The sequence below is a fragment of the Leptodactylus fuscus genome, chromosome 2 (assembly GCF_031893055.1).
Source record: "Leptodactylus fuscus isolate aLepFus1 chromosome 2, aLepFus1.hap2, whole genome shotgun sequence".
NCBI lineage: Eukaryota > Metazoa > Chordata > Amphibia > Anura > Leptodactylidae > Leptodactylus > Leptodactylus fuscus.
The window spans coordinates 139,677,524-139,705,230 of NC_134266.1; the positions used below are offsets into that span (position 1 = coordinate 139,677,524).

At 43.6% G+C, this 27,707-nt stretch overlaps 1 protein-coding gene across 1 annotated transcript in view; it reads left to right on the forward strand.

The window, feature by feature from the left end:
* Positions 1–27,707, forward strand: part of LOC142195209 (uncharacterized) — a 69,989-nt gene that overhangs the window by 18,941 nt on the left and 23,341 nt on the right. The window contains exon 3 of the mRNA XM_075264801.1: positions 17,555–17,612. Coding sequence (XP_075120902.1) covers positions 17,555–17,612 — 58 coding nt within the window. The remainder of the gene's footprint in view (positions 1–17,554; positions 17,613–27,707) is intronic.

A 27,707-nucleotide genomic window follows, 5' to 3' on the forward strand; every position in this document is an offset into this window, starting at 1 on the left:
GAATATATTGGGGTTACAAATACCCTCATTTCTTGCTACTGGTATATAGTGCCATTGTCTGACTGGGAATTCAAAGAATATATTGGGGTTACAAATACCCTCATTTCTTGCTACTGGTATATAGTGCCATTGTCTGACTGGGAATTCAAAGAATATATTGGGGTTACAAATACCCTCATTTCTTGCTACTGGTATATAGTGCCATTGTCTGACTGGGAATTCAAAGAATATATTGGGGTTACAAATACCCTCATTTCTTGCTACTGGTATATAGTGCCATTGACTGGGAATTCAAAGAATATATTGGGGTTATAAATACTTTCATTTCTTGCTACTGGTATATAGTGCCATTGTCTGACTGGGAATTCAAAGAATATATTGGGGTTATAAATACCCTCATTTCTTGCTACTGGTATATAGTGCCATTGTCTGACTGGGAATTCAAAGAATATATTGGGGTTACAAATACCCTCATTTCTTGCTACTGCCATATAGTGCCAGTTTCTGACTGGTAATTCAAAGAATATATTGGGGTTACGTGCACCCACAATTTTTGCTACTGGTATATAGTGCCATTGTCTCACTGGGAATTCAAAGAATATATTGGGGTTACAAATACCCTCATTTCTTGCTACTGGTATATAGTGCCATTGTCTGACTGGGAATTCAAAGAATATATTGGGGTTACAAATACCCTCATTTCTTGCTACTGGTATATAGTGCCATTGTCTGACTGGGAATTCAAAGAATATATTGGGGTTACAAATACCCTCATTTCTTGCTACTGGTATATAGTGCCATTGTCTGACTGGGAATTCAAAGAATATATTGGGGTTACAAATACCCTCATTTCTTGCTACTGGTATATAGTGCCATTGTCTGACTGGGAATTCAAAGAATATATTGGGGTTACAAATACCCTCATTTCTTGCTACTGCCATATAGTGCCAGTTTCTGACTGGTAATTCAAAGAATATATTGGGGTTACGTGCACCCACAATTTTTGCTACTGGTATATAGTGCCATTGTCTCACTGGGAATTCAAAGAATATATTGGGGTTACAAATACCCTCATTTCTTGCTACTGGTATATAGTGCCATTGTCTGACTGGGAATTCAAAGAATATATTGGGGTTATAAATACCCTCATTTCTTGCTACTGGTATATAGTGCCATTGTCTGACTGGGAATTCAAAGAATATATTGGGGTTATAAATACCCTCATTTCTTGCTACTGGTATATAGTGCCATTGTCTGACTGGGAATTCAAAGAATATATTGGGGTTATAAATACCCTCATTTCTTGCTACTGCCATATAGTGCCAGTTTCTGACTGGTAATTCAAAGAATATATTGGGGTTACGTGCACCCACAATTTTTGCTACTGGTATATAGTGCCATTGTCTGACTGGGAATTCAAAGAATATATTGGGGTTACAAATACCCTCATTTCTTGCTACTGGTATATAGTGCCATTGTCTGACTGGGAATTCAAAGAATATATTGGGGTTACAAATACCCTCATTTCTTGCTACTGCCATATAGTGCCAGTTTCTGACTGGTAATTCAAAGAATATATTGGGGTTATAAATACCCTCATTTCTTGCTACTGGTATATAGTGCCATTGTCTGACTGGGAATTCAAAGAATATATTGGGGTTACAAATACCCTCATTTCTTGCTACTGGTATATAGTGCCATTGTCTGACTGGGAATTCAAAGAATATATTGGGGTTACAAATACCCTCATTTCTTGCTACTGCCATATAGTGCCAGTTTCTGACTGGTAATTCAAAGAATATATTGGGGTTACGTGCACCCACCCACAATTTTTGCTACTGGTATATAGTGCCATTGTCTGACTGGAAATTCAAAGAATATATTGGGGTTACAAATACCCTCATTTCTTGCTACTGGTATATAGTGCCATTGTCTGACTGGGAATTCAAAGAATATATTGGGGTTACAAATACCCTCATTTCTTGCTACTGGTATATAGTGCCATTGTCTGACTGGGAATTCAAAGAATATATTGGGGTTACAAATACCCTCATTTCTTGCTACTGCCATATAGTGCCAGTTTCTGACTGGTAATTCAAAGAATATATTGGGGTTACGTGCACCCACAATTTTTGCTACTGGTATATAGTGCCATTGTCTGACTGGGAATTCAAAGAATATATTGGGGTTACAAATACCCTCATTTCTTGCTACAGGTATATAGTGCCATTGTCTGACTGGGAATTCAAAGAATATATTGGGGTTACAAATACCCTCATTTCTTGCTACTGGTATATAGTGCCATTGTCTGACTGGGAATTCAAAGAATATATTGGGGTTACAAATACCCTCATTTCTTGCTACTGGTATATAGTGCCATTGTCTGACTGGGAATTCAAAGAATATATTGGGGTTACAAATACCCTCATTTCTTGCTACTGGTATATAGTGCCATTGACTGGGAATTCAAAGAATATATTGGGGTTATAAATACCCTCATTTCTTGCTACTGGTATATAGTGCCATTGACTGGGAATTCAAAGAATATATTGGGGTTATAAATACCCTCATTTCTTGCTACTGGTATATAGTGCCATTGTCTGACTGGGAATTCAAAGAATATATTGGGGTTACAAATACCCTCATTTCTTGCTACTGCCATATAGTGCCAGTTTCTGACTGGTAATTCAAAGAATATATTGGGGTTACGTGCACCCACAATTTTTGCTACTGGTATATAGTGCCATTGTCTCACTGGGAATTCAAAGAATATATTGGGGTTACAAATACCCTCATTTCTTGCTACTGGTATATAGTGCCATTGTCTGACTGGGAATTCAAAGAATATATTGGGGTTACAAATACCCTCATTTCTTGCTACTGGTATATAGTGCCATTGTCTGACTGGGAATTCAAAGAATATATTGGGGTTACAAATACCCTCATTTCTTGCTACTGGTATATAGTGCCATTGTCTGACTGGGAATTCAAAGAATATATTGGGGTTACAAATACCCTCATTTCTTGCTACTGGTATATAGTGCCATTGTCTGACTGGGAATTCAAAGAATATATTGGGGTTACGTGCACCCACAATTTTTGCTACTGGTATATAGTGCCATTGTCTGACTGGGAATTCAAAGAATATATTGGGGTTACAAATACCCTCATTTCTTGCTACTGCCATATAGTGCCAGTTTCTGACTGGTAATTCAAAGAATATATTGGGGTTACGTGCACCCACAATTTTTGCTACTGGTATATAGTGCCATTGTCTCACTGGGAATTCAAAGAATATATTGGGGTTACAAATACCCTCATTTCTTGCTACTGGTATATAGTGCCATTGTCTGACTGAGAATTCAAAGAATATATTGGGGTTACAAATACCCTCATTTCTTGCTACTGGTATATAGTGCCATTGTCTGACTGGGAATTCAAAGAATATATTGGGGTTACAAATACCCTCATTTCTTGCTACTGGTATATAGTGCCATTGTCTGACTGGGAATTCAAAGAATATATTGGGGTTATAAATACCCTCATTTCTTGCTACTGGTATATAGTGCCATTGTCTGACTGGGAATTCAAAGAATATATTGGGGTTATAAATACCCTCATTTCTTGCTACTGGTATATAGTGCCATTGTCTGACTGGGAATTCAAAGAATATATTGGGGTTACAAATACCCTCATTTCTTGCTACTGCCATATAGTGCCAGTTTCTGACTGGTAATTCAAAGAATATATTGGGGTTACGTGCACCCACAATTTTTGCTACTGGTATATAGTGCCATTGTCTGACTGGGAATTCAAAGAATATATTGGGGTTACAAATACCCTCATTTCTTGCTACTGGTATATAGTGCCATTGTCTGACTGGGAATTCAAAGAATATATTGGGGTTACAAATACCCTCATTTCTTGCTACTGCCATATAGTGCCAGTTTCTGACTGGTAATTCAAAGAATATTTGGGGTTATAAATACCCTCATTTCTTGCTACTGGTATATAGTGCCATTGTCTGACTGGGAATTCAAAGAATATATTGGGGTTATAAATACCCTCATTTCTTGCTACTGGTATATAGTGCCATTGTCTGACTGGGAATTCAAAGAATATATTGGGGTTACAAATACCCTCATTTCTTGCTACTGCCATATAGTGCCAGTTTCTGACTGGTAATTCAAAGAATATATTGGGGTTACGTGCACCCACAATTTTTGCTACTGGTATATAGTGCCATTGTCTGACTGGGAATTCAAAGAATATATTGGGGTTACAAATACCCTAATTTCTTGCTACTGGTATATAGTGCCATTGTCTGACTGGGAATTCAAAGAATATATTGGGGTTACAAATACCCTCATTTCTTGCTACTGGTATATAGTGCCATTGTCTGACTGGGAATTCAAAGAATATATTGGGGTTATAAATACCCTCATTTCTTGCTACTGCCATATAGTGCCAGTTTCTGACTGGTAATTCAAATAATATATTGGGGTTACAAATACCCTCATTTCTTGCTACTGCCATATATTGCCAGTTTCTGACTGGTAATTCAAAGAATATATTGGGGTTATAAATACCCTCATTTCTTGCTACTGGTATATAGTGCCATTGTCTGACTGGGAATTCAAAGAATATATTGGGGTTACAAATACCCTCATTTCTTGCTACTGCCATATAGTGCCAGTTTCTGACTGGTAATTCAAAGAATATATTGGGGTTACGTGCACCCACAATTTTTGCTACTGCTATATAGTGCCATTGTCTGACTGGGAATTCAAAGAATATATTGGGGTTACAAATACCCTCATTTCTTGCTACTGGTATATAGTGCCATTGTCTGACTGGGAATTCAAAGAATATATTGGGGTTACAAATACCCTCATTTCTTGCTACTGCCATATAGTGCCAGTTTCTGACTGGTAATTCAAAGAATATATTGGGGTTATAAATACCCTCATTTCTTGCTACTGGTATATAGTGCCATTGTCTGACTGGGAATTCAAAGAATATATTGGGGTTATAAATACCCTCATTTCTTGCTACTGGTATATAGTGCCATTGTCTGACTGGGAATTCAAAGAATATATTGGGGTTACAAATACCCTCATTTCTTGCTACTGCCATATAGTGCCAGTTTCTGACTGGTAATTCAAAGAATATATTGGGGTTACGTGCACCCACAATTTTTGCTACTGGTATATAGTGCCATTGTCTGACTGGGAATTCAAAGAATATATTGGAGTTACAAATACCCTCATTTCTTGCTACTGGTATATAGTGCCATTGTCTGACTGGGAATTCAAAGAATATATTGGGGTTACAAATACCCTCATTTCTTGCTACTGGTATACAGTGCCATTGTCTGACTGGGAATTCAAAGAATATATTGGGGTTATAAATACCCTCATTTCTTGCTACTGCCATATAGTGCCAGTTTCTGACTGGTAATTCAAAGAATATATTGGGGTTACGTGCACCCACAATTTTTGCTACTGGTATATAGTGCCATTGTCTCACTGGGAATTCAAAGAATATATTGGGGTTACAAATACCCTCATTTCTTGCTACTGGTATATAGTGCCATTGTCTGACTGGGAATTCAAAGAATATATTGGGGTTACAAATACCCTCATTTCTTGCTACTGGTATATAGTGCCATTGTCTGACTGGGAATTCAAAGAATATATTGGGGTTGTAAATTCCCTCATTTCTTGCTACTGCCATATAGTGCCAGTTTCTGACTGGTAATTCAAAGAATATATTGGGGTTATAAATACCCTCATTTCTTGCTACTGGTATATAGTGCCATTGTCTGACTGGGAATTCAAAGAATATATTGGGGTTACGTGCACCCACAATTTTTGCTACTGGTATATAGTGCCAATTTCTAACTGGGAATTCAAAATGCGCAAGGCTCCCGGAAAGGGACGTGGACGAGGCCGTGGGCGAGGTCGGGGGAATGGTTCTGGGGAGCAAGGTAGCAGTGAAGCCACAGGGCGTCCCGTGCCTACTCCTGTGGGGCAGCAAGCATTGCGCCACTCCACAGTGCCAGGGTTGCTTGCCACATTAACTAAACTGCAGGGTACAAACCTTAGTAGGCCCGAGAACCAGGAACAGGTCTTGCAATGGCTGTCAGAGAACGCTTACAGCACATTGTCCAGCAGCCAGTCAGACTCTGCCTCCTCTCCTCCTATTACCCAACAGTCTTGTCCTCCTTCCTCCCAAAATTCCCAAGCTTCACAGAACAATAACCCCAACTGTCCCTGCTCCCCAGAGCTGTTCTCCGCTCCTTTCATTGTCCCTCAACCTGCCTCTCCACGTCACGATTCCACGAACCTAACAGAGGAGCATCTGTGTCCAGATGCTCAAACACTAGAGTCTCCTCCATCTCCGTTCGATTTGGTGGTGGATGACCAGCAACCCACCCTCATCGACGATGATGTGACGCAGTTGCCGTCAGGGCATCCAGTTGACCGGCGCATTGTGCGGGAGGAGGAGATGAGACAGGAGTTGGAAGAGGAAGTGGTGGATGATGAGGACACTGACCCGACCTGGACAGGGGGGATGTCAAGCGGGGAAAGTAGTGTGGATGTTGAGGCAGGTGCAGCACCAAAAAGGGTAGCTAGAGGCAGAGGCAGAGGTCAGCAGCTTAGGCGAAGCCAGGCCACACCCGGAATCTCCCAAGATGTTCCAGTTCGTACCCAGCCCCGAAAAACTCCCACCTCGAGGGCACGTTTCTCGAAGGTGTGGAGTTTTTTCAAGGAATGCGCCGAGGACAGATATAGTGTTGTCTGCACAATTTGCCTCTCGAAATTGATTAGGGGCTCTGAGAAGAGCAACCTGTCCACCACTTCAATGCGCCGTCATTTGGAATCCAAGCACTGGAATCAGTGGCAGGCAGCAACGGCAGGACAAAGGCCGCCTGCCGTTCACGCCACTGCCACTGCCTCTGCCACTGCCTCTGCCACTGCCACTGCTGACTGTGCTAGCGATGCACTCCAGAGGACGAGCCAGGACACCACTTCATCTGCCTCTGCCACTTTGTTGACTTCTCCCTCATCCTCCCCTGTTCCTGTCTTATCTCCTTCTCCTGCACCATCAAAGGCACCATCAGGCGCTTCTTTACAACAACCCACCATCTCTCAGACATTGGAGCGGCGGCAGAAATACACTGCTAACCACCCACACGTGCAAGCCTTGAACGCCAACATCGCTAAACTGCTGGCCCAGGAGATGTTGGCGTTCCGGCTTGTTGAAACTCCCGCCTTCCTGGACCTGATGGCAACTGCGGCACCTCGCTATGCCGTCCCTAGCCGTCACTACTTCTCCCGGTGTGCCGTCCCCGCCTTGCACCAGCACGTGTCACTCAACATCAGGCGGGCCCTTAGTTCCGCGCTTTGCACAAAGGTCCACTTGACCACCGACGCGTGGACAAGTGCATGCGGACAGGGACGCTACATTTCACTGACGGCACACTGGGTGAATGTAGTTGAGGCTGGGACTGCTTCCCAAACTGGCCCGGTGTACCTCGTCTCCCCGCCTAACATTCCTGGCAGGGACACGAGAAGAACACCCCCCTCCTCCTCCTCCTCTACCGCCTCCTCCTCCGCCACCGCCTCCTCCTCCGCCACCGCCTCCTCCTCCGCTGTTAGATTGACCCCAGCTACGAGTTGGAAACGTTGCAGCACTGGCGTTGGTAGACGTCAGCAGGCTGTGCTGAAGCTGATCAGCTTGGGGGACAGACAGCACACTGCCTCCGAGGTGAGGGATGCCCTCCTCGATGAGACGGCAATATGGTTTGAGCCGCTGCACCTGGGCCCAGGCATGGTCGTTTGTGATAACGGCCGGAACCTGGTAGCAGCTCTGGAGCTTGCCGGACTCCAACATGTTCCATGCCTGGCCCACGTCTTCAACCTAGTGGTGCAACGTTTCCTAAAGAGCTACCCCAATGTTCCAGAGCTACTGGTGAAAGTGCGGCCACAACACCGGCTTTTGTGCGACGTCCCCACACGCTGGAACTCAACGTTTCAGATGTTGAATAGAGTGGTTGAGCAGCAGAGACCTTTGATGGAATACCAGCTACAAAACCCTAGGGTGCCACAAAGTCAGCTGCCTCAGTTTCACATCCATGAGTGGCCATGGATGAGAGACCTTTGTGACATCCTACGGGTCTTTGAGGAGTCCACAAGGAGGGTGAGCTCTGAGGATGCGATGGTGAGCCTTACAATCCCGCTCTTGTGTGTTCTGAGAGAATCCCTGATTGACATCAGGGATAACTCAGATCACACAGAGGAGTTAGGGATAGCATCCGATCCGTCACAGCTGGAGAGTAGGTCCACACATCTGTCCGCTTCACTGCGTTTAATGGAGGAGGAGGAGGAGGAGGAGGAGGAGGAGGAAGAAGAGTTGTCCGATGATGTGATGGTGATACAGGAGGCTTCCGGGCAACTTCGAATCGTCCCATTGTTGCAGCGCGGATGGGTAGACATGGAGGATGAGGAGGAAATGGAGATTGAACTTTCCGGTGGGGCCAGAGGAGTCATGCCAACTAACACTGTGGCAGACATGGCTGAGTTCATGTTGGGGTGCTTTACAACCGACAAGCGTATTGTCAAAATCATGGAGGACAACCAGTACTGGATCTTTGCTATCCTTGACCCCCGGTATAAAAACAACATCTCGTCTTTTATTCCGGTAGAGGGGAGGGCCAATCGCATCAATGCTTGCCACAGGCAATTGGTGCAGAATATGATGGAGATGTTTCCAGCATGTGACGTTGGCGGCAGGGAGGGCAGTTCCTCCAGTAGGCAACCAAGTTCTCACCGGTCCACACAAACGAGGGGCACACTGTCTAAGGTCTGGGACACCTTGATGGCACCCCCTCGCCAAAGTGCCGCCACGGAGGGTCCTAGTGTCACCAGGCGTGAGAAGTATAGGCGCATGTTGCGGGAATACCTTTCCGACCACAGCCCTGTCCTCTCCGACCCCTCTGCGCCCTACACGTATTGGGTGTCGAAGTTGGACCTGTGGCTTGAACTTGCCCTATATGCCTTGGAGGTGCTGTCCTGTCCTGCCGCCAGCGTCCTATCTGAGAGGGTGTTCAGTGCAGCCGGTGGCATCATCACTGACAAGCGCACCCGTCTGTCAGCTGAGAGTGCCGACCGGCTCACTTTGATAAAATGAACCACCACTGGATAGAGCCTTCATTTTTGTGCCCACCTGTGTAAAGCACCCCAACATGAAACTCCATGTCTGTACTCAACCTCTCCAATTCCTCCGCATCCTCATACTCATCCACCATAAGCGTTGCACAATTCTGCTAATACTAGGCTCCCTCCACCCTGATTTCCCCCAACTCTGCTGGTTAGAGGCTCCCTCCACCCTGATTTCCACCAACTCTGCTGGTTAGAGGCTCCCTCCACCCTGCTTTCCCACAACTCTGCTGGTTAGAGGCTCCCTCCACCCTGCTTTCCCACAACTCTGCTGGTTAGAGGCTCCCTCCACCCTGCTTTCCCACAACTCTGCTGGTTAGAGGCTCCCTCCACCCTGATTTCCACCAACTCTGCTGGTTAGAGGCTCCCTCCACCCTGCTTTCCCACAACTCTGCTGGTTAGAGGCTCCCTCCACCATGAATTGGTCCAAACTGGGCTGTTTAGCGGCTCCCTCCACCATGAATTGGTCCAAACTGGGGTTTTTAGAGGCTCCCTCCACCATGAATTGGTCCAAACTGGGCTGTTTAGAGGCTCCCTCCACCATGAATTGGTCCAAACTGGGGTTTTTAGAGGCTCCCTCCACCATGAATTGGTCCAAACTGGGCTGGTTAGAGGCTCCCTCCACCATGAATTTGCCCAAACTGGGCTGTTTAGAGGCTCCCTCCACCATGAATTTGCCCAAACTGGCCTGTTTAGAGGCTCCCTCCACCATGAATTGGTCCAAACTGGGGTTTTTAGAGGCTCTCTCCACCATGAATTGGTCCAAACTGGGCTGTTTAGAGGCTCCCTCCATCATGAATTGGTCCAAACTGGGGTTTTTAGAGGCTCCCTCCACCATGAATTGGTCCAAACTGGGCTGGTTAGAGGCTCCCTCCACCATGAATTTGCCCAAACTGGGGTTTTTAGAGGCTCCCTCCACCATGAATTGGTCCAAACTGGGGGTTTTAGAGGCTCCCTCCACCATGAATTTGCCCAAACTGGGGTTTTTAGAGGCTCCCTCCACCATGAATTTGCCCAAACTGAGCTGTTTATAGGCTCCCTCCACCATGAATTGGTCCAAACTGGGGTTTTTAGAGGCTCCCTCCACCATGAATTGGTCCAAACTGGGGGTTTTTAGAGGCTCCCTCCACCATGAATTTGCCCAAACTGAGCTGTTTAGAGGCTCCCTCCATCATGAATTGGTCCAAACTGGGGTTTTTAGAGGCTCCCTCCACCATGAATTGGTCCAAACTGGGGTTTTTAGAGGCTCCCTCCACCATGAATTGGTCCAAACTGGGGTTTTTAGAGGCTCCCTCCACCATGAATTTGCCCAAACTGGGCTGTTTAGAGGCTCCCTCCACCATGAATTTGCCCAAACTGGGCTGTTTAGAGGCTCCCTCCACCATGAATTGGTCCAAACTGGGGTTTTTAGAGGCTCCCTCCACCATGAATTGGTCCAAACTGGGGTTTTTAGAGGCTCCCTCCACCATGAATTGGTCCAAACTGGGGTTTTTAGAGGCTCCCTCCACCATGAATTTGCCCAAACTGGGCTGTTTAGAGGCTCCCTCCACCATGAATTTGCCCAAACTGAGCTGTTTAGAGGCTCCCTCCACCATGAATTGGTCCAAACTGGGGTTTTTAGAGGCTCCCTCCACCATGAATTGGTCCAAACTGGGGTTTTTTAGAGGCTTCCTCCACCATGAATTTGCCCAAACTGGGCTGTTTAGAGGCTCCCTCCACCATGAATTGGTCTAAACTGGGGGTTTTAGAGGCTCCCTCCACCATGAATTTGCCCAAACTGGGCTGTTTAGAGGCTCCCTCCACCTTGAATTTGCCCAAACTGAGCTGTTTAGAGGCTCCCTCCACCATGAATTGGTCCAAACTGGGGTTTTTAGAGGCTCCCTCCACCATGAATTGGTCCAAACTGGGGGTTTTTAGAGGCTCCCTCCACCATGAATTTGCCCAAACTGAGCTGTTTAGAGGCTCCCTCCACCATGAATTGGTCCAAACTGGGGTTTTTAGAGGCTCCCTCCACCATGAATTGGTCCAAACTGGGGGTTTTTAGAGGCTCCCTCCACCATGAATTGGTCCAAACTGGGGTTTTTAGAGGCTCCCTCCACCATGAATTGGTCCAAACTGGGGTTTTTAGAGGCTCCCTCCACCATGAATTGGTCCAAACTGGGGTTTTTAGAGGCTCCCTCCACCATGAATTGGTCCAAACTGGGGTTTTTAGAGGCTCCCTCCACCATGAATTTGCCCAAACTGGGCTGTTTAGAGGCTCCCTCCACCATGAATTTGCCCAAACTGAGCTGTTTAGAGGCTCCCTCCACCATGAATTGGTCCAAACTGGGGTTTTTAGAGGCTCCCTCCACCATGAATTGGTCCAAACTGGGGGTTTTTAGAGGCTCCCTCCACCATGAATTTGCCCAAACTGGGCTGTTTAGAGGCTCCCTCCATCATGAATTGGTCCAAACTGGGGTTTTTAGAGGCTCCCTCCACCATGAATTGGTCCAAACTGGGGTTTGTAGAGGCTCCCTCCACCATGAATTGGTCCAAACTGGGGGTTTTAGAGGCTCCCTCCACCATGAATTTGCCCAAACTGGGCTGTTTAGAGGCTCCCTCCACCATGAATTTGCCCAAACTGGGCTGTTTAGAGGCTCCCTCCACCATGAATTGGTCCAAACTGGGGTTTTTAGAGGCTCCCTCCACCATGAATTGGTCCAAACTGGGGGTTTTTAGAGGCTCCCTCCACCATGAATTTGCCCAAACTGGGCTGTTTAGAGGCTCCCTCCATCATGAATTGGTCCAAACTGGGGTTTTTAGAGGCTCCCTCCACCATGAATTGGTCCAAACTGGGGTTTTTAGAGGCTCCCTCCACCATGAATTGGTCCAAACTGGGGTTTTTAGAGGCTCCCTCCACCATGAATTTGCCCAAACTCTGCTGGTTAGAGGCTCAATCCACCCTGATTTTCAAAACAAATGTTGGTGCCAACCTCAACTTACTACAAGGGCCAAATTCACTGCTGGTGACAAGCTCTCCTCACTGCAAGTGCCAAATACACATGTTTCAAGGTGTTTTCCTACTGTCAGAGAGGTGGTATTGAGTGTGTAAAGTGTGTAGTTGTTAGGCTGTGATGTTGGGGTAATAGAGGGTCTTTGGTGTCTTAGATGCCCCCAGACATGCTTCCCCTGCTGTCCCAGTGTCATTCCAGAGGTGTTGGCATCATTTCCTGGGGTGTCATAGTGGACTTGGTGACCCTCCAGACACGGATTTGGGTTTCCCCCTTAACGAGTATCTGTTCCCCATAGACTATAATGGGGTTCGAAACCCGTTCGAACACACGAACATTGAGCGGCTGTTCGAATCGAATTTCGAACCTCGAACATTTTAGTGTTCGCTCATCTCTATTCATGATGCACCTTGGATACCATCAATGCACCAATTGATCAGCATTAATCATATTGATGCCTTGATCAAACATGACCAAGGCACCATGTTACTAGTGGTACATGGGCACATGAGTGGGAGACAGCCAAGAGCCTATTGAAAGCTCCCTGGCTTGTCTTCAATGTGGTTCTAACACAGGCTGCACTAGGCAGCCTATTACAGAACCAAGGAACAATATAAAATATATACATTACTTAGTCAAAAGCTCATGTGGCCAACCTAAAAACCTAGCATGGTCCTGGGTCATTGAAGGTTAATAGTCCATTTGTAAGCTCCAGCTCTGCTTGTGATTACTGAATAATACATTTATTCTAAAGTAAATTTTCCTTGCACCCTAAAATATATTACTTCAATAATGGTGAGCAATTTGCAGGAAGACAATGTTGTGATATTTAATGTGTTCTAAATTAGTTTCACAGGAGTTTGCATAGATTACAGTTACATTTGCACGCTTTTCCTTGACATTTTCCACATTCCTCTCTACTGATTTTAAACAATTTTCCTAATGCAGACTGTAGTTATTTCACAGAAGCTGTTAAAATACACGCAGTACATCAGCTCAGCTAGTAAATATTCATAGACAAAAATTGTTCCAAATTGTACTTAGAAGAATAAGACCTTAAAACACTTCATGATGTATGACAGATCCGTTTGTCATTCTGTGTTTTATTTTTTTAATGCTTGTCTGTCACAAGAAAAGATAAGAAAGTGCAGCTATCTAGAACATAGTAGTTTGTTGCGCATAATAATGTATACTGGCTATTACATAAAGTATTGCACTGCAAGATCTAGTGGAAGCTATCTATCTATGTTATCTAGTATGTGGTGTGTAATTATTTTTTTTAACTGTAATTTTTATTAAGATTTTCTCAAGAAATTGGTACAAAGAAGTAAACACAAACAATATCAAACAACAAACAAATCAGCAGCAAAATATAACAGACCAGAATAAAAAAAGGGGGGGGGAGAGGAAAGGGAAGGGGGGAGGGTGACGGAGTCATAAACCACAGAGAATGCAGTAAGAGTCCCAAGGCGACCACACCGCCTGGAAGGCATCCAACGTATGGTTGAGGGAGGGCGTTAAATACTCCATGCTGCGGACATCTTTTACCCTAGCGACAAAGTCTGCACCTGTGGGAGGAGAACCCTTTTCCAAGTGTGTAATTTTAATAGAATGCATATTAGTTTATAATATTGCTACCTTTTTTTAATGTAATAAAAATATCAAATAAGTTTTCTATCTAAACAAAAAGATGGATGGATAGATAGATAGATAGATAGATAGATAGATAGATAGATAGATAGATAGATAGATAGACTACAACTGAACAAACCACAGTGTGTAAGGGTGAGTTCACATAGAGTATTTTGGTCAGGATTTTGAGGCCGTATCAGCCTGAAAATCCTGACCAAAAATATGGCTCCCATTGAAATCAATGGAAGTCGCTCAGGTCTTTTTTCAGGAAGCTGGTTTGTTCCGGCTCCCGGAAAAAGAAGCGAGATGCTAATTCTTCAGGCCGTTTTGCCTCGCGATTTGATTGAGGTGGTGGTAGGGGCTCGGGAGATGACATTGGTAAATTCATCCAACGCAGAAGGTGAATATGAGTGAGGCCCAAGAAATAAGACAGGGCAGGCACTTGATCCAGAGAAGCCAGGGTAAATCCATTGTAGATCCATTGTGTGTAACTAAGATGAAAGGGATGTCCCCATCGATATGAAGCTCCAACATCAGTGAAGATTTGCAGGGTTGGTTTAAAGAGGCAACGCATTGCTAGCATGTTGCATGAGACATCGGGTAAAAGCTGAATCTGCACACCCAGGAAGGTAACTGTTTGTCTCTGCCACACTCTCTGTAGAACCTTCTCTTTCTCCCTGTAGAAGTGTATGCGCCATAGTACATCATGTGTTCTGAAAGTCACTGGGGACCTTGAACCCAGTGTCCTGTGGATTGTGTCAATGTTGGTTTCTGTGTCAACTGGGCGGTCCAGCAACTCATTAAAGAGGTAGCGATAGAGCAGAGGTCATAGACTGGAACTTATTCCAATATGCCCTGAAGCTTAATATTATTTTGACGGCCCCTATTTTCAAACTGTAGAAAAAGGGCTCTGAGAAGGGAGCCTTGTGAGTTTAGAAAGTGCTCAACCACAGTTAATCAAGCATCCAGGTTTGTATTTTTTTTTTCCTGAAGAGAAAGCTGGGTGGAGAAAGAGTTAAGTTCCACTGTGCTTTGTGTTTAAAGGTATTCTACCATTAAAACTCTTTTTTTTTTCTCATTCACACGTCGGAATAGCCTTAAGAAAGGCTATTTGTCTCCTACCTTTAAAAGTCATCTCCGGCCCGCCGTTCGGTTAAAAACCCGGTTTTTGTAAGTATGCAAATTAGTTCTCTCGCAGTACTGGGGGGCGGGCCTAAGCGCTCTGATTGCACTTGGGTCATCCCCAACGATGCGAGAGAACTCTCTCCAGCGACGCCTCCATCTTCTTCAGCAACCGCCTGCGTCTTCACTCGTCTTCTTCCGGCTGGGGTCACACTTCGTCGCCTGCGCAGGCAGAGCCAAGTGCACAGGCCGGCAGCTATTTTTTGGAGGCCGCTTACGCACACATGCGCAGTACGCTCTGTACTCCATAGAACTACAGGAGCGTACTGCTCATGCGCACGTAAGTGGCCTCCAAAAAAATGGCCGCCGGCTTTTGCACTTGGCTCTGCCTGCATCCCGATGGCAGAGCCGACTACGCAGGTGTCAAAGTGTGACCCCAGCTGGAAGAAGACAAGTGAAGAGGCAGGCGGTTGCTGAAGAAGATGGCGGCATCGGTGGAGAGAGTTATCTCACAGCATTGGGGACACCCCCAGTGCTGTCTGAGTGCTGAGGCCCGCCCCCAGTGCTGCGAGAGAACTCATTTGCATACCGACAAAAACCGGGTTTTTAACCGAATGGCGGGCCGGAGACGACTTCTAAAGGTAGGAGACAAATAGCCTTTTTTTAGGCTATTCCGACGTGTGAACAAGAAAAAAAGAGTTTTAATGGTAGAATCCCTTTAACCTTGACTCTATATGCCGTTTCAAATAGTACTTGCTCATCTCTATTTATCATCAATTCAAGATCCTACCTTGTTAGCAATGAACTGAGAATGAACTAATTGTTTGACAGCCTAGGGTGCTTAGTCCGACCCCCTGTGGCAGAAGATCCAGAGAAAGACGTATCAGAAGAGGCAGATCGTGTACGGGCCCGGAGCAGTGCTAGTTAGAGATAGGTTGAAGAGATAGGGTAAGGCAGGGGTAAAGACTTCAGTGAGGCTGGGTATGAGCTGTAACTGGATCAGTTTAAGTGCACAGGAGGGGAGGTGGGATTTTGAAATTAAGTTGGAGAGCTTTTCATTGGTGACAGTGGAGAAACAGGTTAAGAATGAAGCGTAACATACAGTTGGGTGGAGTGGTTGTTGGAGTGTAGGGTGAGACTGTTTCTAATGGTGTCAATTTTGTTTTTGATATAAGAGGCAAAGTCTTCAGCTGAGATAAGTTGAGGGGGCACAGGAGGATAGAGAAGGGAGTTGAAGTTAGTGAATAAGGAAGATATGAGTGTGGTGAAGTAGACCTGTTTTGGAGAGGTGAGTGTGTTCTTGAAGTTGAGACTTGCCTCTTTATACCTGAAGTCCTCCAGGGAGTGTTTTTTCTCCCAGAGGTGTTCTGCAACCCGTGAAGCATGTCCCAATTTTTTGTCAGGACAGCATGCTGTGTTGCCTGTTGATTGATCCGGCTCTAGTCTGTGAAGTGGGCCACAGAGTCAAGGGCTGAAGTAATTGTGGTATTATAGAAGGCAGCAGCGGAATCTGCTTCCTGGAGTGGGGATATGTCAGTGAATGCTAGTAGAGTCAGAGAGTGTACAGATGTAAATGCAGTTAAAATTCCTGTGGGGACGTGTTGCTTTGGGGTTGGGGGTCAGTTACAGAAGGGAGGGAAGAGAATATTAGTAGTTTGTGGTCAAAGAGCATGGTTAGAGTTAGAAAGTTTGGATAGAGAGCAAAAGCGGGTGAATATGAGGTCCAGTGTGAGCCCCTTTGTGTGAGTAGCAGAGGAGGACCATTGAAAGAGACCAAAGTAGGTGGTGACGGACAGGAGATTGGGTGCGGAGGCATGGTTAATAGGAAGGTTGGCAGTAGTAGTTACTTTGGCAGTGAAAAGTCTGTTGTACAGTGTAAGGGGTTCAGCTCACACGGTTGGGAACGGCAATGACACCATGCAGACAGGTATTATGATAAACAAGTCCAGAGTGTTTTATTTGGGCTTTCGGCATAAAACACTGTGCCAGCAAAGAAACAAAAACAACAAAACCTAAGCCTTGTCCGGCTCTACCTATACAGTAGGTTACCTCTCTGACCTAGAGCAGGTTGAGTCCCCATATTAGCAGGGCAAAGTCCACACAATACCTGTTTTCCTCAGGAGTGTTTTGCTCACACACTCCATGTGTGTATCAGGCCCATAACTGAGCTTCCTTCCCCCGTAAATAGTCCTAAGGAAGCCTCACCTGTGACTGCCCCGGACTCAGGGCAAAACCCGTGGTGGAGTAAGGGTGTAGACTGGAAGGCTCCCACTACCAACCTGCCCTCCAGTCCAGAAAAGCCAACCCATAATATGGAACAAGAGTTCCAGCAGACTATGCTCTGCTAGAACATGATTATCCTGGCTTTCGTTTATCTCGCCTGGCTGAGGAAACCAGGAGAGATATACACTCCATCCACCACCTTACCGTACACTTTACCACAACAGTTACCATATGTGTATGGCTTACCTGGTCTGGCACATGTTTTTTTTTTGTACCAATATGTTAAACAATATTAAATATTTGATTGATTTTATATGCTCTGTAGGGGATTTTTATTATACTAATGAAATCATTCTCTTCCAGGCACTATGTGAACAGTGGAATCCACAGTGCTCCTCTCTTTCAAGGCCTTCCCAATGCTGTAAGTTTTTGCTGTTCTTGTTAATATGTTTGGAAGTTTTTATCTTAAAGGGAGTCTTATTATTACCTCCCCCATGCATATTCTGTTGCAACCAACACATTACAGAGCACTTTACAGCGATAACCCCATGTTGTAGAAACATCTTTTTTGTTGCAGATTTTGCTACATTTTTTTTTTTTAGCCAAATCCAAGAGTGGATCGAATAGAAGGTAAAAGTATAAGAGCTTCCTATATATTTCCCATTGCTTTTCTAGCCATTCTTCGCTTTGGATTAAAAAATTAAAAAAACACAGCAAAATTTGCAACAAAAAAAGCAATGTGGATCCTCAGCCATAAACAACATACGGTGTCTTTGTCATAAATGTTACTTTTGGAGATTTAGAAAAAAAATAACTTTTAAAATTTATGCAAATGAGGCCTGCAGCCCTGAGAGCACCAATAACACGGTTTATAAAATGATTTTAAAAAACACGAAAAACTAATGTGTTCACCTTTTAAACAAAAATAAAAATAACAACCAATGTCAAAATTAATTGTTTTGTACATTTCACCTCCTACAAATATGAAATAAAAAGCTACCAACAAGTAGTATGTATCCCAACATGATACTAATGAAAACTGACCTTGTAAAAAGCATGCCCTCACATAAGCCATTGACAATGACACAAATTATTTTTATCTATTTTTTTGTGCAAGAGTAGAAAAAATTAAATACATATAGGGTATCACCATAATTGTTCTGACTCACACAATAAAAAATAGTGCAGCACAATGAGTGATGGCAAATTTCTAATTAAAACAAAAATCTATGGCAAAATTGCAATTTTTCTCTTTCTACCCAGAGAATAACATTTGCTTATAGAGATATCAATATATATACTTTGGACACATACAATGTACTCATGTTCTTTTTGTATTTTTGTGCTTGCTTATGGGTTGCCATTAGAGTAATTGTGATCAACAAGTGTTTACAGTATTTCCAGTGTAAGGAACAAAATAACTAAACAGTTCAACAGTGTAAATACTAAAAAAGTAATCCTGTAATCTCATTACCCTTTTCATATCTTTAAGCTTCCACTTAGATTTAATAGGATTATTCTGTTATGTCAGATTGATATAAATTGTTTATGAAGCAACATGTTCTTTTATTTGCGCCCACTTATCCCTATGATGAGTTCTTCTACCACAAGGCTGTTAGACTGGTGCAGTGTGAAATGTACATACATTACAAGAGACTGTTTTACAGATTGTGTTTTAGTATAATTTGCAATGAAGCTGTTGAAGAAATGAATTACCTTGTCTATTTCTCAACCGTGGAGAGCAATGCATGCTTAGAGTAACATATAAACATGGAGGATAGGAATGTCTCTTAATGATTCAGTCTGGTAATTACCACTTGGTAGTAAATGCTGTTATATTTATTGTAAATCATTATATTATAACGCAGAAGTTAAGGCTTGTCATTATACAACTGTTTTGTTGCTGTCATTAACTGAGTCTTACTACTTTCCCATAGGCATCATTTGTCTTTATTATTACCCTTTAGGTTGGGAAATATAAGTATCATTCTTTCAGACTGAGCTCAGGATGCAAAGTCAGCAGGGAAAAAAAAAATCATACTTTTAAGCTGTCTGAATGTAATGTAAATAGAATTGTCCTACTTTGCCACAGAATTTATTGATTTAATTGCTTGCATTTATTGTCACTTTGTCTAAAAGGAATGTTATTTTCCTTACCTAGAGTACGGAATGCAAATCAGAACAAGAAACTAGTTTCTATAAATATAGTATACAAAAATGTCACTTTAAAGTCAATATCCAGTAATACTAGGATGGAAGTAGGCAATGACATATGTATCAAAATGTCATAAAGGAAGACAAATGACCTAACACATAACAACTAGTGCTGACAAAATTGTTAGGGTTGTCTTCAATAGGCAATTACGCTACATCACTAAATTCATTGGACTGGGTAAAAAAACAGCTTGATCTCACTGTTTCTTATACAGAATGCAGGACTCAAAAAATCTGGGATACAAAACATGTTCTGCAGCACAATGCATATATATATATATATATATATATATATATATATATATATATATATATATCTGCTATTATGGAAATGTATGAAACGTAAAATAGAATATGTTAGCAGTTTGACCCTACCAAACCGCTAAGATTGCTATGTAGGTGACAGGAAAACAAGTTTACAAATTGTGAGAGGATACACGTAACTCCACTGGATCTGGTGTTCATCTGTGTAACCTTCATGAGATGGATTGTGTGGGAATACAGGGGTCCAGACATGGGTAATGAACAGCCATGAAATGAGAGAAGGTGGCTCAGGGAAAGGCTTCCCGACCATTGTCCCTCTTGTAAAGGTACTACACCAGAGATGGGTACTTATCCTTGATACCTATGGAAGTTACTAGATTAAAGGGGCTCTATCATTGGGAAAAGTCATTTTTAACTAATCACATCCTTGCATAGCCTTTAGAAAGGCTGTTCCATACCTACCTTTAGTATGTAAATTGCCTCAGCGGTTTTTGAATAAGTCCGTTTGTACTCATATGCTAATTAGACTCGGTGCACTCCTCTTTGCTATTGTTTCCTATGGGTGTATACAGCACATGTTGCTGCTGCTGATTACTCAGCTTCCTGTCTGCACACACATAAGAGATAATAGCAGGGACAAGTGCTGCTGGGAACTTCCTGAGCTGGCTGGAAGCTCATTAGCATATGAATAAAAATGGACTTATTCAGAAACCACTGAGGCAATTTACATACTAGCTATGCAAGTATGTGTTTTGTTAAAAATGACTTTTCCCAATGATCGAGCCCCTTTAAAGAGGACCTTTCATGGTCCGGGGCACAGGCAGTTCTATATACTGCTGGAAAGCCGACAGTGCGCTGAATTCAGCACACTGTCGGCTTTCGCGATCTGTTCCCTGGGTAAAGAGTTATCGGTCCCGGTACCGTAGCTCTTTACAGTCAGAAGGGCGTTCCTGACAGGCAGTCAGGTACGTCCTTCTTCAAAGCAGCACCTATCACGCTGTACAGTGTGAGCGGGGAGGAACGCCCCCTCCCCTCCTGATAATACTCGTCTATGGACGAGCACTGTGAGCAGAGGGATGGGGCGTTCCTCCCCGGTTTCACAGTACAGCGCGAAGAAGATGTACCTGACTGACTGTCAGGAACGCCCTTCTGACTGTAAAGAGCTACGGTACCGGGACCGCTAGCTCTTTACCCGGGGCACAGATCGGGAAAGCCGACAGTGCGCTGAATTCAGCATACTGTCGGCTTTCCAGCAGTATATAGAACTGTCTGTGCCCCAAACCATGAAAGGTCCTGTTTAAAATCTCCAGGCTGCGGAGATAAGTGCCAGCTGCCGATGATGTATTATATTTACAAAGGAGAATAACACATAGGATACAATTATTTTTTAAAAAATAGAGAGGAGAGAGGACATGTCTTATATATTGGTACTTTTTTTCTCAGCATGTATAAAACAGTTGGATGATAAAAAAAAACAAAAAAAAAACAATCAAGTCTGCATTGTCATTACTGAAGAATATATATGACACATCACTGGCCTTATGGCTCCCTCACATAGCCACAATGCCATGTGCCACATGTACAGGTAAAGAGCAGGAGGACCAGGGGAATGGCAGTACCAGTTCACCTGGGGAGGAGATGGTTGAATAGTCATTTTTTAAATGCCATTTGCAGGGGATTTAAATATTATTGGATAACCCTTTACAGTCCTTCAAAGAATTAGTTGAACTTCACTGTCTATTACATAGTATCTGATTTTACATAACAGATTTTCTACCCTGCTATTATTGCAAATATATTTGCCAAAACTAAGGGTTTACGATGTGTCAAATGATATATACATAAAGATATATGACTTCATGTACTCCAGTCTTGTATACTTCCTTCAAGCCATCTGATTAGGTTGCACAGCCTTTGTTTTCATTCCAACACAAACTCAAAAAAAACTATAGGGATTTTCATAGTAGTGCGACTAGATGAACTGCTACTGAATGCTGAGAACATGCCAATATATCTAATAATGTCTCATTACATTATAAAAAAGGCTTGAACTGAAATAACACAATGAATATAGTAAAAAATATATACAACCCCCGCTTACTTTCTTAATCAATTCCTGATGTTACACAGATGGACAGTCAAGCATGATAACATTCGACATTTGGTTTGGTTAGACATCTACTTGTCAATTACAAAGAAGAGGGAAAGGAAAGAGATAACACAGAAAGGTATGACAAATATAATCCAATCCTTCTAGCCAGAAGGTGAGCCAGCAAAAATATAACTGGACAAAACAGCTGAATAAGATGAGCCTAGTGGTCAACTTCAAGTTCTCTGTGACTTGGTAAAAATCTGATCATTGCCTATAGCATGTTATACTAGACTCTATATCTGTAACAATACAGTCGCCCATTTATTCATTTGGCTTCACTTAGCCCATAAGTGGGAAATATAATACAATATGTAGCTTTATTTAGCGCTAGACTTTCTTTGAACGAGGACAAGTTTTATATTATTTTACATCTTATAATAGTCACAAGGGTGTGACTACCAGGGTAGCAGCGATAGCGGCTGCCAAAAGGCTTGGGACATTAGGGGGCCTGGTGACAATCACTAGTGCTGGGGTTTTTTTTTTTTTTTTTTAATAGGGCATAACCTGCTGGAGTTAAACGGGCCCTATTTACTTACCGATCCTGGATCCTGTTCATGGCCACCTGCGCTTCTCCTTTTGCAGAGCTGGGTATGAACAGGAGCCGGGATCGGTAAGTGAGGCCACAGGCCTCACAAACACTATTATTAAACTCAGGGATCTTTTCAGACCCCCGAGTATAATGATCTGAGGCTCAGGGGAGTTGCAGGAAAATAATAAAACCCACTTACTTACCTCTCCTGGCTCCAGGCAGGCTTCAGGCCTTCTTGTGTGACTTCTCTGACGTCACATGGGCCAGGGTCAAGAGACATCCTGTACATCATTGAAGATGGCTGACATCAGCAGGGACTGCATCGGAGCCACAGAGAGGTAAGTAACAGCATTTTTTATGTTTGTATCCTCCCCTTGGAGGATATAATACTGTGTGCAGGGGCCACTATGGGGCATAATAGTGCATGTTTGTCGGTCGTGGGGGGGCTCCATGTCAAAAGTTCGCCACAGATCCCCGCCATTCCTAGTTATGCTACTGAATAGTGACCACCAACCCTGGTGCTATAATCACCAGGGCTGGCATCACCATGGAGACAGCCTAGAGCCAAAAGTTCCCTGTCTAAATTTTTGGTTACTTGGCCTAATAAGTGTCTGTGAATATTTCTATGGAAAGTATACAAGAATATTGTTAATAAAAAATATAAATGTAAGATATAATGGGACAAAAACTTCAAATAGTAAATACAAACAAAGCATGCATTTTAAAATTATAATTCTATTAATAAAATAAGCTATTATGAAAACTAGAAAACTTCCATGAGTTATATATCACAAATCTACTGCAACTCCTTTCTGGCTTAGATTTGAACTATGGTTCACTTCTTAGTAATTCTTGCAAGTCTTGGGCCTGTTGGGTATTGACTTAAGACTGGTGTAAGAAACACCAGTGTTAACAAATTACCCCTGTGTTTTCACTGGTGATCCCTTTGGAAATAATACAGGTCGAAGTTTATTGTCATATGATAGCTGAGAATTTGATCTTTTAGATAACATCTGAACAATTTCATTGATGTTCTGAAATGCCCAAGATGTAACCATTGTGGGGAAGTTCGCTCTGTAGAAGCAGTGGTGCAGACCCAAACAGTCAAGACAGGGACACAAAATGTGCAGCAAACTGGTGCATTTAGAAAAAAAACAGGAAAATTAATAAACCTTGACTTCAGGCATAAAATAAACAAAACAAAATACAGCCTTAACTTCAGGAAAAACAAAATAAATACCTGCTCGTCGGAGCCACTAGCTAAACAGAACGGATAACCCAGTGCCGCACCTCCCATGAGGCGACCTGAAGCGAGCGCTTCAGGCGGCACTATGCCAGGGCCTCAGGGAGGGCGGCATTTTTGCTAATCTAAGCCAGTCCAGGACAAGCTGTCCTGGACTGGCTTAGCACGGAGCGGTGGTTTGGGGAGGCCACTGGAGCAGCGCTGCTCCAGCAGCCTCCCCGCACGCTCAGGCAGAGCGCAGGCAGTCCCCGGGCCTGCTCTCTGCCGGCGAACGGCGCTAAGCCCCGCCCCCTCCGCTAAGCCCTGCCCCCGCTCCGCCCCCTCCCCCGCGGGGGGGGGCGGCTTTCTGCACTTCGCCTCGGGCGGCGAAAGGGGCAGGTTCACCCCTGGGATAACCTAACTATACATGTGGCTTACTTACAGCCACACGAACAAAACAGGCGCAATATTGTCTCACCGGACTCAGGGTTACAGGACAGAACCAAACACCTCCTTTTACCTCATGGAACTGCAGCCTTTTCTGGCCCAGTAATGAGTCAAGGATCTACACCTGGGCTGAGGCCTACTTCAGAGCCATCCTGGACCACACATGTCAGACCTGGAGCTGATATATCTGGATTCCAACACTCTGCCTGTCACCTTCTCACACTATGTGAAGTGATTTCTCCCCCAATCTCAGTTGACGCTAGGTTCACACCTGCGTTCTACTCTCCGTTCTGTGCTTTCCGTCTTCTGCATGCCAGAAGACGGAAAGCACAGACCGGGTGCGGCGGTGAGCGTTTTATGCTCTCCGCCGCGAAACCGGATTTTTTAATCCGAACACAGAGTACCGCATGTCCGACTCTGTGTCCGGATTATAAAACCCGGTTTCGCGGCGGAGAGCATAAAACGCTCACCACCGCTCACGGCCGGACATCTTTCTCACCCATTCAAATGAATGGGTGAGAGACTCCTGCAGGTTTCCTTCTCCTGCTCTGTTTTATGCAGGAAATGGAAATCTGCAGTACGGAGAGCACAACGCAGATGTGAACGAGCCCTTACCTGAATTATACAGGAATCCTTCCACGCCACACCTATTGAAAGCAGTCAACTGATTTCAACTCTCAATGAGAAATAGAATAAAGACGCTCAGGATTTCACATTAAGGAGACAAAATTTGTTAACAAACTACAGTATATTACCAAATGTATTAGTTTATTAAATGCTGTCAGAAAACTTGCATAATAGTTTAGTTAAGCGTTAATATAAAGGTATACAATGCAAAGGACATTTAATATGTGTATTAGATATACCTTCTAGCTGTATATTTAATAAATCAGAGAAAGTTGTTGTAATGGTGCTCTCTGAATTTATAGGCATTAGAAGATAACTTAAGACTAAGGCCCCACCTAGCAGGCTGCAGCAAAAAAGCGCTGTGGGAAAAACTGTGGATGGGATGGCACTCCCATCAATATGTGACTGTCAATAGGTGGGAGTTGGTTTGTTGCTACTTCTCTGCTGACAAACTGAGAGTCAGACATGACGGGGCATCCACAAAACTGAATGAATTATGGCTAGGAGACAAGGGAGTGTTTGTACAATGTTGCTGGTAGTGCAGAGGGGAATGGGTGGCAGCTGCACCCTTCTTCTTTGTGCAGATAGACCACAGCCCCTCTACTATGACATTTAATTTACTGGCTGCAGGACTGACAGAGGAGGGGAGGCAGAAGAAACTGTTCCTTCTTTTGGTTCCACATCTAATTGTAGCTGGATTAAGTAAAGGCGCTGGCAACACCTCCTTAGAGAATCTGCAGTCTGCTACCTGAGGGGCCATGCTCACCTCGCCTCATGGTGGCCCTGCTCTGTATAGGCTCCATTCCTTTTTATGCAAAATGCTGACCGGAATATTGCCTGGTAGAGGTGGCCTAAGGGTAACAGTACAAGAGACTGTGAGCCATTATTCCACCAAAGCAAAAAATGGTGATGAACACAAGATGAAAGAACTGCTTGTCTTTAAATCACATCTTTCCAGCCTTAACAGCAGAAGGAGATGCAGTCAAAACAACAATTACACACAAACACCAGCCGCAGACATGAAACACTAAACAGTCTGCTGCAGAGCGAGTAGGCGTTATCAGATGAATCCTCACCGATTAATTGTCATCCACAGCGGAATAAGACCTTTATTTCACTCCTTACCCTGGAGAGAGATATTATACAAAACACCTCCAAGAAGAAGACAATGTCCTGCTGCCTACCTTACAAATCTGACACCTTTTAAAAAAAAAAATAGTATCAGAAAAATAATAAGCCAAATCTTTCATGCTTCATCTCTAGAAGTTGTCAGCCATCTACCTCACATCTTTGATATTCAGATGCAACTACTGGTTGCACAGACCAGTGCTTGCCACCAACCGCTCTACTACACCCTAGTTAATATAGCACTTGTAATTATGATGTAGTGCTTAGTCTCAAGAACTCTCTAATACATACTTCCCAACTGTTCCAGATTCAGCAGGACAGTCCTGGATTTTAGGCATTGCCCTACTGTCCTGGTTGGCACACAGTATGTCCTGACTTTTCTATGTCCTCGGGATGGAGATGGACTGCAGCTTGGAGGCAGGCAACATTGATATAGTTATGTTATTGTGTCTGCTTCTCAAAGCCCCCAAGCAGAGACAGCAGTAGACCTATACACAGCTCAGAGGCAAGTGTTGAGTGTGACACCCCCTGCCCAAAGTACCACAACTGTCACCGGCCCTATTGCAGGCCGACTCCTCCACAGCGAGATCGTGGCAGCTGATCTGTTTCTTTGACGGCCAGGAACTTTATGAAGGTTACCAGACCTCTCATAGGCACTTTTACACTTTTCAGAGTAAGTCCACAGCTTTTTTTCGTTACAGTTTTTGAGCCAAAGCCAAGATTGGATTGAGCAAGAGGTAGAAGTATAAGCACTTCCTATGTATTTCCCATTCATTTTGTAGTCATTCTTGGCTTTGGCTTAAAAAAAAAAACACAGAAAAACCTGGACCAAAAAAAAAAGCTGTGTTTCCACAATGTGAGGCTTCAGTCTAAAAGACACTTCAAAAATGCCTTTAGACTGGGGCCCCGCATTGCAAAAACTCTGGATTTTACTTTACCTGCAATCCCATCTGGCTATTCCTATCCACACATTGCAGAAAAAAATCTTCAGCAGAAATGCTACAATTTCAGAAACACTTGTCAATTATACCTATGGAAATGCTGGTGTTTTCTGTTTAGGTATAATAGAGGCAGAAAGTCTGCTGAGGAAAACTGCAGAATTTCTGTGAAAAATGCTGCGGAAAAGAACCGTGGTGCGTTTCTGCTGGGGTCTTTTCCGCATTTTTTGGCTGTTACTAGCTACAGGATTTATTTTAGATGCATTTCGCTGTGTGGGGTCTTAACCATAGTTAACTTTCTATATGGTAGAAATGGCCTTTATAGAAATAAAAGGATAGAAGTAGAACTGAAGCTAAGTAAAAAATTGGATCACTAAATTGCTATTGTACCGCCATTACCCCATGTAGCCGTGATTTTGTGCAGCGTTCCACAGTACCAGCACACCAGTGGAGATTGCAAAAAAAATCCGCAGTGGACCTGCTGCAATTTAAAAAACCATTGCATTTTTGTAAATCGCAGCATGTCAATTATACATACAGAAACACAATGAAAAGCAATGTGGGAGTAACCGCGATGTGTTTCTGCCATGGTTATTCCTGCAGCGCTTTTTCACTATGGCTAGCTACATGGTGCCTTATCCTCATTTTGTTTTATTTTCTCAAAGTAAGAGGGATAGGGGCTACAACAGGGTGTAGTGGGTGTATACCATCAGATGTGACTAAATAAGCATGAAACCAAGTGTCTTTGTTTAAAAGTGTTTTTTGCAAAGTATAATATTGCTGAATAGCTAACACTTCTCATTTTCTTTAATGTGAGAGTGAATTCTGGGCTCACTATCAACTGTTTACACATCAGATAAATCAGGATTAGTTAAACTGCAGCTGAAGATGCAATGAACTGTGTATGTATTCTACATCAGACTGTGCCAAGATGAATAGGAAGAAGTGTGTGATGGCATTTAGGGTTTGTGTCCATCATATGTTTATCTTCTCTG